General features: G+C 39.2%; 1 protein-coding gene across 1 annotated transcript in view; it reads left to right on the top strand.

Annotated features, from left to right (window-relative positions):
• The window catches only part of LOC126177063 (ubiquitin carboxyl-terminal hydrolase 34), a 479,314-nt gene that overhangs the window by 114,628 nt on the left and 350,156 nt on the right, over positions 1-14,530 (top strand). Inside the window, exons 16-17 of the mRNA XM_049924303.1 lie at positions 2,555-2,682; positions 10,955-11,209. Of these exons, the coding sequence (XP_049780260.1) occupies positions 2,555-2,682; positions 10,955-11,209 (383 nt within the window). The remainder of the gene's footprint in view (positions 1-2,554; positions 2,683-10,954; positions 11,210-14,530) is intronic.

Below are 14,530 nucleotides of genomic sequence, written 5' to 3'. Positions count from 1 at the left end.
TCCAGTAACTCACAGTCTCTACAGTTGTCTGGTATGTGAACATTTTGCTGTTGTAGCCCTTCGATGAAGTCTTGTTTTCTGGAAGTTACTGTAGGTGCCTTATTGATGACAGTCGAATGATAAGAGGCCTTGTCCGTAACTATTACTGAAGGTTTAAATATGTTTTTGATGCCTACAGAATGATCAGCAGATCCCAATTCTAAATATGTCTTTAGGTGAGGTAAATTCCCATTACATTTTAATACATTTATCAACAATTAAATCCAAGGAAGAATTATTTATATAAATTTTCAAAGTTTTACATTCATGGCTCTAGAAATAAAATAACAAAACAGTTTATTACATTGGTAAAAGTTTTATTGTGACTAAAATGAGAGCTACTAATTTTATGACCCCATTACAGTGCAAGCATAGTTTTCTTGGAGGAAAATAACAGTAACCTTAAAAAAGATTGAATGTATATTTGAACTGTCAACATTTCCATTAACAGTCCAGTACTTTGCTTGTGTAATAAAGTGTCCAAAAGACAATTCCATTTCATTTAATCTTGTTACAATACACTGTAATTGAAATGCCAACTTAGAGTGTGGATGTGATAGATGTGATTAATTGCCTATGAACCAGAAACACTGGACATGAATTGAGCATGTACATGAAGGCAGCTTTGGCTATGGTGTACACTGGCAAATTGCGTGTATGTAAGTTATATTTACTCCACATAGTTGTGAGATTGGTTCTCCTTCCACCCTTAAAAACAATTTTGGTGTGATGGTTGCGTTTTGTGTACAGTAACATATGACCTAAACTCACTTCGATGTGAAGTGACCCACATTTTTCTCTGCAAGCCCTCTGAATTAACTGTTGTAGGTTTCCTAATTCCAAAACTTTGTAATAGGTGTGACCACCAAAGCCAAAATACAATGTGAGACTGTAAATTGTGAAAGAATAGAAGCTTTTAACTAAATAGTTCATTTATGATTGTATGAGTGAATCAGACATTTTTCTTTTCAATATTTTTTTTGCGTTACCTTATTTGCAAGTGATCTTCGAAAATCACCAAATAGTTTTTCTGTGGCGCAACAGAAAGTGCAAAAACCACTACTTATTTGCCAGAACTTCCCCTCCGTGCCTGTCTTTGCAGTCAACTGTGCTTGGACCATTCCCACCCCTGGCTGTGTCACCTGGCAGGGCTCTGCTGCTCACACCCAGAGAGCAGGCAACATAGCGAGCACGTCGAGAGCCCAAGAAACAGGTGTGGTTGGCTTATGCCCGGCCCTTGTTGCTCGAATCACAGAAGTGTCAGTCACAAAGTAATTTTAATTAGAATATAATTGACTGCTCCTACAGTCATGTCACTTATATGTTGTGCAAAATGGGTAATTACTGACCGTGTGATGTATGTAGCCCAAAATAAACCAGCTTTGTAACGTATTTGTTATCCTATTGAAGACATATTATGATAACTTTACTTTTATCTTTAATGCTTTTGGTCAAAATCCAGTCACAAAGTATAAATCAATTTTTTAGTGCTTTGTGCCTGCCTGCTGTTTTGACATACTTGATATTGTATTTATTGTGGAAATATGTGATAGAGAGAGAGAGAGTGTGTGTGTGTGTGTGTGTGTGTGTGTGTGTGTGTGTGTGTGTGTGTGTTTGTTTCTGTTTCTTTTTATTCTACATTGTTTAAATATATTGACAAGAGAAATAATTATGATTGTATTATCCATTAATTTAGTGATTTTATAAAATAATATTAGCACTCACAGTATAAGTTCATATTTGTGTTAATAGAGTTTGAATAGTGGGAAACCATGCGTGTTAATTCTTCTGTTTTCACTTAAGCAAAAATCGAATGTAACCCTAAGGATACAATGGTACAGATTGTATATTGAGAACTCTGGATAAAATGATACAAATTGTACATTAAGTTTAAGTTTACTCAATGGAAATACCATTTATTGGAAAACATTATGTTTCTGAACTAGCTTTATTGCAGAAACTTACCACTAAATATTATTTCTTGGACAATTAAAAAATTGTTAGCATTATATTTATATCTCTGTACTTAAGAGGGAAAGGAGTTTAGTGTAGTTTCCAGAATTTAAACTTAAGACCACATTTGTAACACTCACACACTGTCCATTGTGGAAAAAGAGCAGCTGTCGTGCTGTGGCCCATTGGAAATTTAGGCAGTGTTAAATGAACATGTGACCTTTTAACATTGCCTAGATTATGAGTAGACTCAGCAGGACTGCCACTCTGTGTGCAGATATTAAGAGTACGGTCAGAAGTGTGAACATAGGACTTCAGTACATTTACCTCTTAGCCATATATGCCTATGAACACTACGCAGCTAAATTTAGTCTCCCATTAAAAAAATTTTTAAAAGAAGGAAACAATCTGAAAACTTTTGAAGAATCTCATGTTGGATTAAAACTGCCGATCTGTGAAACCTTTTGCATCATGCAGAATTAGCTTTTGTTAGATAACAACCTTTATGTAAGGCGCTTTGTTAAAGTTCTGATGTCTTATCTGGGTTACTTTAATATTACAGGGTCAACTTGGTGAAGGACTAGCTGTAGAAGCAGAGAAGGCACTATCAAATCTGTTGTGCTTCAATACGGAGAGAGTTATTCGAATGAAGTTTATTGAAGGGTGCTTAGAAAACCTTGCAAAGAACTGGTTAGTACATTACCTTTATTCATTGTGCACTCATGTGAACCCAATTTAATTATGAATGTCGAAGACTTATTTGTTTGGTTCTTATGTAAATTACTTGAGATTTTCTGTTTTTGTGCCAACTTTTTTATGTGAAACGACTTTTGAGATTCTGTTTCTTCTTGTGTATAACTGGAATTTAAAGACGAGTTGATTATATAGTTCTTCAGTTATGACAGGATTTTGTCCAGAGTAGTTTTAAGATATTTTTGCAGGTTGCTGTTTGTGGTAAATGATTTATATTATTATCCACTTCTGTGGACGTGAGGTAGCAGGTATATAAGTTACTGAGACACACTTTACAGCAGTGTTAACACAACACAGTAAATTATTTTGAAATTTGAGGGTCTCATTGTTGTGCTTTCATAGTTCAAATCCTCGTATCACAACTTCTAAAACACAAATAGCAGCCATCATAATATAAAATATGTTTCACAAAAGTTCATTGGTATAAATATGTAAATTTCCATGGCTGGTGTCAAATTCCATTAAAATCCTTCTGAATGTACTGCATGTCGTGGCTTCTCTCGTCATAGGCACACCTAGCTCAGTGCCTGCTATACAGTGTTTCCTACTGCCGACCAGTGTGCTGGCGAAGGCATACACCAGCACGTTTACTCTCCCTCCAAATGCCCCACCGTTGTTGGTACTGGAGATGCAAACGACACCCACAGTTGTCAGTACTGAAGATGCAAACGACAATGGGACAGAGGCAGGAAGCTGGACATAGAGATCAGATGGGAGTCATAGCTGTGGAGGATGGCATACTCCCAGCCGTACCCCACTATCTGGCATGCAAGAGCAGAGGTACGTCCTCCCGAAAACACTGCGTAGTCCTAAGGGCATCTCTTGGGTTGATGAAGGCAATGGTGATGGTGGGTCAAGATCCATCGGTTCAGGGAGCTTGATGGCAGAGGCGAGGGTGCGATGTCCATAGGCTCTTCCTGGGCTGCCGTGGCGGCACTCGCAGGCGTAATGCAACAAAATCTTCAGATCAGGATTCGCTTCCGTGGCCTATGTTGTCTTCAACATACTTTACAGCAGTGTACAAGCACTGAAACAATGCATTTTGAGATTAAAGACTCTCACCAAAACCCATTCCACACCAAGAAGCCTATTCGCTTCAGCCTAGCCATGGATTTCTGATGAGCAGTCTTGCTCCAGATATGCCAAGGGTCACACTGAGACCTTCACAGATCAAAATTACCCTCCCCACCCTGTCCATAAACAGATCTTCCATGCCTTAACTACCCAGTAATCTATCACTCCCCGCGTATCTAGTGACCAGCCACAAAAAGCCCCCCTTCATTGTGACTCAGTACCACACTGGACTGGAGCAACTAAATCACATTCTCTGCTGGGTTTCAACTGCTTATCAACATGCTGTGAAGTGAGGTGTCCCCTCTACCCCACCCACAATGGTATACCACCATCCACCCAAGATATGCAAAATCGTTGCCAGCCTGGACATCACCCCTGCTCCCAACCCTTTGCCCCATGGCTCATATCCTTAAATTAGAAATATATGCAGGACCTGTCTCATACATTCTCCCGCTACCATGTACTCCAGATATGTCACAGGCATATCTTACACCATCAAAGGGAGGACCACCTGTGAAAGCGGCTATGTGATCTGCAAACTTAGCTGCGAATACTGTTTATTGTTGTATGTGGACATGACCTTAACAGGGTGTCAGTCTGCATGAATGACCATCGATAAAAGGTGGCAGAGAGATTTGGATTACCAAATTAGTTGAGCATGTTGGCCAACATGATGTGTTAACTTCAATGATTGCTGCATAGCCTGTGTCATCCGGGTTCTTACACAACCACTGCCTTTTCCATACTGTGCAGATGTCCCTGAAACATATTCTTCATTTATGTCACCGGCCTCCTCACCCTGGCCTTAAATTATTTCACTAGTCCTTGACTTGCATCTGCATCTCTCCTCCCTCCCTCCCTCCCTCTCTCCCTCTCTCTCTCTCTCTCTCTCTCTCTCTCTCTCTCTCTCTCTCTCTCTCTCTCTGTATGTGTGTGTGTGTGTGTGTTTGTGTGTGTGTGTGTGTGTGTGTGTGTTTATATATATATATATATATATATACCTAAAAACAAAGATGATGTGACTTACCAAATGAAAGTGCTGGCAGGTCGACAGACACGCAAACGAACACAAACATACACACAAAATTCAAGCTTTCGCAACAAACTGTTGCCTCATCAGGAAAGAGGGAAGGAGAGGGAAAGACGAAAGGATGTGGGTTTTAAGGGAGAGGGTAAGGAGTCATTCCAGTCCCGGGAGCGGAAAGACTTACCTTATGGGGAAAAAAGGACGGGTATACACTCGCACACACACACATATCCATCCACACATATACAGACACAAGCTTGTGTCTGAGGCAACAGTTTGTTGCGAAAGCTTGAATTTTGTGTGTATGTTTGTGTTCGTTTGCGTGTCTGTCGACCTGCCAGCACTTTCATTTGGTAAGTCACATCATCTTTGTTTTTATATATATATATATATATATATATATATATATATAAAAAAACAAAGATGATGTGACTTACCAAATGAAAGTGCTGGCAGGTCGACAGACACACAAACGAACACAAACATACACACAAAATTCAAGCTTTCGCAACAAACTGTTGCCTCATCAGGTAAGAGGGAAGGAGAGGGAAAGACGAAAGGATGTGGGTTTTAAGGGAGAGGGTAAGGAGTCATTCCAGTCCCGGGAGCGGAAAGACTTACCTTATGGGGAAAAAATATGTCTGCTTGGGTCTGTATATGTGTGGATGGATGTGTGTGTGTGTGTGCGAGCAATACCCGTCCTTTTTTCCCCATAAGGTAAGTCTTTCCGCTCCCGGGACTGGAATGACTCCTTACCCTCTCCCTTAAAACCCACATCCTTTCGTCTTTCCCTCTCCTTCCCTCTTACCTGATGAGGCAACAGTTTGTTGCGAAAGCTTGAATTTTGTGTGTATGTTTGTGTTCGTTTGTGTGTCTGTCGACCTGCCAGCACTTTCATTTGGTAAGTCACATCATCTTTGTTTTTAGGTATATTTTTCCTTCATGGAAGTTTCCTTCTATTATATATATATATATATATATATATATATATATATATATATCTAAAGACAAAGATGATGTGACTTACCAAATGAAAGTGCTGGCAGGTCGACAGACACACAAATGAACACAAACATACACACAAAATTGGTCTTTAAATATGTCTGCTTGTGTCTGTATATGTGTGGATGGATATGTGTGTGTGTGCGAGTGTGTACCCGTCCTTTTTTCCCCCTAAGGTAAGTCTTTCCGCTCCCGGGACTGGAATGACTCCTTACCCTCTCCCTTAAAACCCACATCCTTTCGTCTTTCCCTCTCCTTCCCTCTTTCCTGATGAGGCAACAGTTTGTTGCGAAAGCTGAATTTTGTGTGTATGTTTGTGTTCATTTATGTGTCTGTCGACCTGCCAGCACTTTCATTTGGTAAGTCACATCATCTTTGTCTTTAGATATATTTTTCCTTCGTGGAATGTTTCCTTCTATTATAACCATATATATATATATATATATATATATATATATATATATATATATATATATATATAATAGAGGGAAACATTCCACGTGGGAAAAATATATTTAAAAAGAAAGATGATGAGACTTACCAAACAAAAGCGCTGGCAGGTCGATAGACACACAAACATACACACAAAAAATTCTAGCTTTCGCAACCAACGGTTGCCTCGTCAGGAAAGAGGGAAGGAGAGGGAAAGACAAAAGGATATGGGTTTTAAGGGAGAGGGTAAGGAGTCATTCCAATCCCGGGAGCGGAAAGACTTACCTTAGGGGGAAAAAAGGACAGGTATACACTCGCACACACACACATATCCATCCGCATATACACAGACGTCTGCTTGTGTCTGTGTATATCTCCATTCCTAAGAACAGCAGTTATGTATTCCAATGAAACCTTTGTCCAAAATCATGATTCTCTTCTCTTTAATTTATTCTTCTCCAAATTTTGTCACTTTCCTAACACAACAGCATTGTAGGTCCATCAATTAGGGTGCCAAAATGAAATGTCATTATAATGCACTATGACTTATTGCTTCCAAGTGCTGTGATGTAATCCGAATTAAATAACTGTTTGTAGATATTTACTACTACTTACTAAATTCATGTTGAATTTTCCAGCACAGAAATGCTAGACTTCTGTCATGGTCTCGAAGATGAAATGCACTTGCTTCCTGTGTGATTTAATTTGTAACTTTTCAGTCACTACTATAAATTAATAATCCTGACTTGCTGTACTTCCAGTCAAGAGCCAAAGTAATCTTGTAACTCAATGTAGATATGGACTACTACTCCTCTGCACCTTCTTCTGTGCTAGAAATTGTAAATCCAACTTTCTACAAATGTTATGTAGAAATACATCTTCGGCAATCAGATTAAATTGAACTTCTGTTATTACACAGCAAAAAAGATGAATTGTAACATTGTATCTGCTCAATACATCAAGATTGACTGTGTGTGACAGAAGCCATATATAATAAATGAATAAAACCTAGAAAATGACCCCTAAAACTCCCGAGGAATCGGTGACATCATCCCGATTGTCACCAGCATCCTTCTGCCATGCCATCTCTGGGACATGATACTTGACAGGGAATAAACTGCCAACTACCACGTGTTGCAGAGCTTGTCAATACTGCCATTTTCATCCTAGCTTGCAGATATGCTGCCTCCTTTCCACACTAGATTAAATCCAAAAAAAAAAAAAAAAAAAAAGAAAGAAAACTAATTCCTATACAGCATAACATTCCAAACTCATTATGAGAATGAACTGTCGTGGTGCTATTGGTGATCATTCGTCAGTTCGGTATATGTCATTCAATACATCATTTCACCAAAGTGATATGTTCCTGTCTGCCACTCAACACATCTTCCATGTGGTGAATAACAATCTATCCATTTCGAATTTTGATATTGCAAAACTAATGAAACATGCATAGAAGCCTTCAGTATAAAATTTTTTCGCGAAAAAGTCCTCCTCCTCTTTTATAGTAACACACTTCTGTACGCTTTGCAGGTTCAGTCACAACTTGCACACCAGTTCATGAGTGCGAATCGTGTTGATTGGATACCACACCAACTGATTAACAGTAGCGGAATTCTACTGTGCTTGCAAAAATATAGTGTGTGCAATGAAACTGACTCTGCTTAAATGTTGCCAAGCTGTTACTTTCTATATTGCTGACATCTTCCTGTCCATCCTTGACTGTTGGAGGTTTACCTGTTTGTTTCATGATTTTTGAAGAATATGTTACTAATAACTAGTCTGAATGTATCTCAAAACTTGAAACACCTTTCCTCTGATTTTCCTTTTCCCAGATCCACCTTATTCTCTAATTCTGTCTTCTTTTCCTTTACTTACATTTCCCTCTCTTGTGGCTATCATACTTTTCATGCATTTCCGCAAATTTTCTAGACTGTTAAGTTCCCCCATATATTGTCGTTGCATCATTTTCACTGGCTTGTTATAAGGGAATGAGCAGTTGTGCAGTCAGGTTTTTTCAGAATCATTTCCCATAATTTTCATTTGAATGACAATAATTTTCTGATCATACAAGAGCTGATGGAGAAAAACAAATTCCTGAACTAATAACATTAGTCTTGAGACTGTGCTGGTCTAGTGGGTAGAGTGCCAGACTCTGGCCCTGAAGGTCCCAAGTTCAGTGCCAGGTAGGTACAGATATTTTTCCTTATTCCAGTCCCTCCTGGTGGTCCTGGGTCCACTCAGTGTGCCGTCAAAATGATTACCTTTTTTGGGGGTGGTCCTGGGTCCACTCAGTGTGACGTCAAAATGATTACCTTTTTTTGAGGGGGGGGGGGGGGGTTGACGACACAAAATGCGGCAGGTGTGAGGGGCCCACCACCCCTAGTGCCTCGGTGAGTAGGAAGGTTCCACTGTATCTGCAGTCTGGCCAATGGTCGGGACATGGGCTTGTACTACAGACTTAACCTTTTATCTTTTCATAGCATCAATTTTTCTATCTCACATTTCTCAGTTATTTTCATAAATGTGCTTCTTTCATTGTAAAGTACTTGTTCACTTTGTTCCCAATAACACTCCCCTTGCAATCCACGTACATCTAGGAACCAGATCGTGGAATTAGTTTATCTATGCATTATTTATTATTATTATTTGCATGAGAAGTGGTCATGTTGTCATTTTTAATGGTACTTCATTTCCAGTTTCCAATCTGTATAGTTTGTATTTTTAATGTAATGACTCCTGTTGCCTTCTGGATTGCTGTATCATTAAATCACTGCTGATTCCTCCACTTTCTTAGAATTTGCCTTGAGGAATTTAGGGAAACCAATAGAAAACTGGAGACATATTTGAAATCTGATCTTTCCAAATGTGGAATGAGAAATACTCCTTATCCCAGAAGTTTTAAGTGAATTGTGGATGAGATATCTTCAGGATATTTACTATAACTTTACTCAAACTTAGGCACTTTGAAATTACTAGTAAAAGATGCTTTGTGTTAGTCTGTGTTGCTTTGAAATGCCTAACATGTTTCATGTTAGAGGAGCGATAAATATTATTTGAAATGATTGAGACCTGAGAAACTTTGCCAGCTGTGGTGGCCAAGCGGTTCTAGGCACTTTAGTCCGGAACCGTGCGACTGCTACGATCGCAGTTTCGAATCCTGCCTCGGGCATGGATGTGTGTGATGTCCTTAGGTTAGTTAGGTTTAAGTAGTTCTAAGTTCTAGGGGACTGATGACCTCAGATGTTACGTCCCATAGTGCTCAGAGCCAACCGGAGAAACTTTTAAGAATATAAAAAGTAGAGAGAAAAAATGTCAATGGAGAACTGAGAATCTGTTTTAGGGTTGTAGAAGGATAAAAAATGAATAAAACAAGAGTTGAAAATTTGTCAGCTTCATAGATAATTGAGAAATGATATCAGCAGAAAGGTGTGAGAGAAAATTAACAGTATCACCAACACACGTGTTACCACCGAAAACTTTGGCGAAGGAACAAGTAGATGGAAATAATACACCAAATGCTTCTACAAAATGGAAACACCGTCCAATAGTATCCTAGCAGAAGATATGAAAGAAATGATTGAATGAATGGATGTGCAATCAAACAAGTTGGCCAATAAATGTGAAATATCTTGCCCTAGAATAGAGAAACAGGTGTTTGGAACAGAATGCTTGAAGTGTGGCAATACATTGAAGGGACTGGCTATTGGTACATTGAAGGGACTGGCTATTGGAAAGCTTAAAATGTGAAGGTGAAGATATGTTAAAATGTCCTGCTATACAATGGGTCTAAAATTATATGGTTGTGTAAAGTAAAAAATAAAGAAATACTGGAAGAGATGAAGAAAGAGAAAGAAAGAAATCTATAGAAAATTCAGACCAGGAGGAGGAGCAATGCTACAGAAAGCACTAGTGAATTTGGAAGAAATGAAAACGTTGCAGGAAATATAGAGACTAAAATTTGCATTGTATATTGTGCAGAGACATTGGATGTAGCAGATATTTATTGGTTTTTCATCTGATTTGCCCCCATCTCCTATCTGTGACTTAAACTGATGTCACTTGTGGATGTAGTTCTTGTCCCAAATGACCTTTAATTTTCCTGTTAGTTTAATGTATATTTGCATTTATACCTCTCTCTTTCCGTGGTTTCTTAAAGTATGCACTGCTGTACCTTGTATGTGACAGAGGTTAAAGCAGTTTACTTGAGGTTGCTTGTCACTTGTAAGATTTGCTTTTGCTGCTTAAAAGAGAGAGAATATTACTTTTTCAGAAGTTTGAAGATGCATTGCAAGTTTTTCAGTGTTTGAAATTGCACAGTCAGTGTTTTTTTTATAATTGATGATTATAGACTGTACGTCCTCTGTAGACTGTATGTCCTCTTTCCTTACTATTTTCCATGTTTTTTTTTTTTTGTACAGTGTTTACATTAATTTGCTCATTTCATGTTTATTTGTTTATGAGTATTCAATTTTTAATAGAAAGGAATGGGAGAAGATTTTGCTGCAAATACCTCTCAGGAATTATAGGCAGTTCTTCTGTTTTGGCCAAAGTCTATTTCCTAATGTTAGGAGCAGTGGCCTGTGTCAACAGAAACATAAAGTAAGCTGCAACTGCCTCTCGGACAGCTCTGTGAGGATGTTTGTTGAATGCTGCTTTCTGCCTTTGTTGCAGGTCTGTAGTGGTATCGTTACGACTCTTGCCTAAGCTGTTTGGCTCATTCCAACAGTTCCGTGGAATGGACACCCACCAGGTGACTACTTGGGCAGAAAGAGAGCACAACATGATGGAATGCTTCTTCAACAATTTGAAGGTGTACACAAAGGAGGGACCAAAAAACAGCCTTTACTCACATCAGACTGAAATCCAAGTGCGTCTGCAGTTTCTGACCACAATTTACGCTCCAATTTGTTCTCCTGAGAATTTCAGGTCAGTTCAAAATCATGTGTATTTGAAATGATTCTATAACCACATGGAAAAGATAAAACAAACAGTGGAAAATCCAGGATGAAATGCTACTCACCAAATACGGAGTTAATGGGTATTGCTACATCTGTGACTCAGCATCTCCACTATATGATGAGTAGCAACTATTCTTTTCATTATACTGAAAAGGATAAATGCTACTCGCCACGTAGAGGAGGCAGCTACTCACCACTTACAGGAAGCACTGAGTGACACACAGGTACATAGAATAGGACTGCTAGATATTACTTTGCTATTGAACTGAGTCCTTAATCAAACATAGACAAAACAAAACATACAAACATTAACGCTTGCAAGACCCCCACACATATGGCCACTATTGTGTCTGGTAACTAAGGCCCAACTATAGTTGTGTCTAAGGTGAACAATGATCTTCGCTGAGGTGGGCAGTGGGAGTACAGAACAAGTGTGGAGCAGGAAGTGGGAGTGATGGCAGGGTAGGAGTGGGGAAAGATGCTAGTTGTTTTGTCCACATTTGATGAAAGGCTTAGTCCAATAGCTGATAATATCTGGTAGTAATTTTGTGTGTGTGTGTGTGTGTGTGTGTGTGTGTGTGTGTGTGTGTGTGTGTGTGTGTGTGTGTCACTCAATACCTCCACTATGTGAGGAGTACCATCTATCCTTTTCATATTACCATTATACCATTCCAGATTTTCCCTTGGTTGATACGATTGTAATTTGAGGTGACGACAAAAGTCAGAGAATATCAGTATGCACAGTTGTAGATGGTGGTAGTATCATGTACACAAGGTATAAGAATGGTGTGCAGTAGTGATCTTTGTGAAAAGGTTTACAATGCGATTATGGCCACACGACCCGGATTAACAGACTTTGAATGCAGAATGGTAGTTGGAGCTAGTATGGGGCATTCAACTTCGGAAATTGTTAGGTAATTCAGTATTTTTAGATCCAAAGTGTCCAGAATGTACTGAGAAGACCAAATTCCAGCTATTACCTCTCACCACTGTCAACACAGTGGCTGGTGACTTCACTTAAAGACTAAGAGCAGCATTGTTTGTGTAGGGTTGTCAGTGCCAACAAACATGCAACATTGCATGAAATAGTCACAGAAACAAATGTGGGAAGTGTGCCGAACATATTCATTTGGACAGTGTAGCAAAATTTGGTGTTAATGGACTATGGCAGCAGATGGCAGGCATGAGTGGCTCTACTAAAAGCACATCGCCTGCAGCTTCTCTACTGGGCTCGTGCCTCGTCAGATTAGCCCCGATTTCAGTTGTTAAGAGCTGATGGCTGGGTTCAAGTGTGAGAGAGACCACATGAAGCCATAGAACCAGGTCATCAACAAGGTGCTGTGCAAGCTGTGGTGGATCCATAGTAGTGTGGGATGTGTTTACCCATAATGCAAAGGGTCCTCTGGTCCAACTGAACTGATCGTTGACTGGAAATGGTTATGTTTGGCTACCTGGAGACCTGTTGCACCCATTCATTCCCAAAGATCAATGGAATTTTATGGATGGCAATGCACCATGTCACTGGACCACAATTGTATGCGAATGGTTTGGAGAACATACTGGACAACTTGAATGATTGATTTGGCCATTCAGATTCTCAGACATGAACTCAATTGACCATTTATGAGTCATAATCAAGAGGTCAGTTTGTGCACAAAATCCTGCACTGGCAATACTTTTGCTATTTTGGATGGCGGTACACTCTGCATGGCTCAACATTTCTGCATTGGACTTCCAGCAACTTGTTGAGTCCATGCCCACATAGAGTTGCTGCACTACGCAGGGCACAAGGCGGTTCAACACAATATTAGTCAGCTTCCCATAACTTTTATCACCTCAGTGTACAATAGTTCAGTTAAATGTAGTGTTGCATGTATCTTTTTAGTCAGAAAATAAATAGTGACCTCTCATTATTCTGTCATGTGAGTCATTTTATTGGTTTCTTAAAACTTACATACTACTCATATGCAAGTTGATTGGTTGGTTGTTTATTTAGAAGCTCCATTACACACTACACACACACACACACACACACACACACACACACACACACACACGTGTGTGTGTGTGTGTGTGTGTGTGTGTGTGTGTGTGTGAGAGTGAGTGAGTGAGTGAGTGTGTGAGTGTGTGTCTGTCTAGTTTAATGTTTGTGTCGTATGATGATGATGATGATGATAGAAAGGAGAAAGTGAAACCTGGTGCTGCCACATAGCCTGCTCCTCGCAAATAGCCCCAAAGGGGGTCGCCAAGCTTACTTTCCTCATCCAACAGATGAATCGCCATCAACAGTTTCACATGACCTCACTTCATGAGATACTGCAGAGAGGCTTGATATTTAAATCAGGATTTTGGCACTGAGTGTGGTGATCAGGGATTTTACATCACCACCTCTCCTCCCCTTGTCGGCCTAACACTGACAGTGGAAATTTTTTCCACCACCTGAGTTCGAACCAGCTCACTCCTGGGTCAAGCAACACCACACAAATGTGAATTAGTGACCTCGGCCACGGAGATGGGTTTCATATGCAAGTAAAATGATATTTTTGTAAAACAATAGAAAAATATAGACTTAAGTGGATAATTTGAGTGACAGTCAGTCTTCATACTTCTAAACATTTTTGAAACCCACTTATTATTTATTTACATACTGCTACTATCATATTGTCTTTATTTCTCATTGGTATAATATTTTAATAGACCTTAGTGTTCATGTCTTCCACATCTTTCCACTACACATCTGTACAGCCACACTAAACTCTGCAATGAAAATATGGTGTGTTTGTGTCACATTGTATTAAATAAGTAATTTCCTTTGCTTTCTTTACCTCATTATTGGTTGTTTATTTTGCACACCTCTTTCTTTATTCTTTTACAGCAGTTATTATTATGATAGAAGCTTGTAGTTTTGTCAAAGTCCTGGTATGTTACACACACACACACACACACACACACACACACACACACACACACACACAGACAGAGGTTCCTACACATTTAATATTCATGGTACTTGTAAACTTTGGGCAAAACTGGGACTGATGTGCAAATATTATCTCTTTAATTTGTAGAGGTTGGAAACGGGTGGGGGAACAGTGGCATTTCAGTCTTTTCTAACACCCTTACACTTTCCAGCCATACTTGCTGAATTAGCATTATTGAGAAAGAGGATTGTAATGATACTGTCATTTCTATTGTCCCAACCTAAAATGATTTTGATACATTGTTTATGTTCAGCTGCTGTTTTACTTTTCTAATTTGTAAATTCTTCTATGAACTGAGAAGTTACTAA

Source organism: Schistocerca cancellata, chromosome 1, assembly GCF_023864275.1.
Source record: "Schistocerca cancellata isolate TAMUIC-IGC-003103 chromosome 1, iqSchCanc2.1, whole genome shotgun sequence".
In the NCBI taxonomy this organism is placed as follows: domain Eukaryota; kingdom Metazoa; phylum Arthropoda; class Insecta; order Orthoptera; family Acrididae; genus Schistocerca; species Schistocerca cancellata.
Note: the sequence above shows the minus strand (reverse complement) of the source record. Positions and strands in the feature narration are given on the sequence as shown.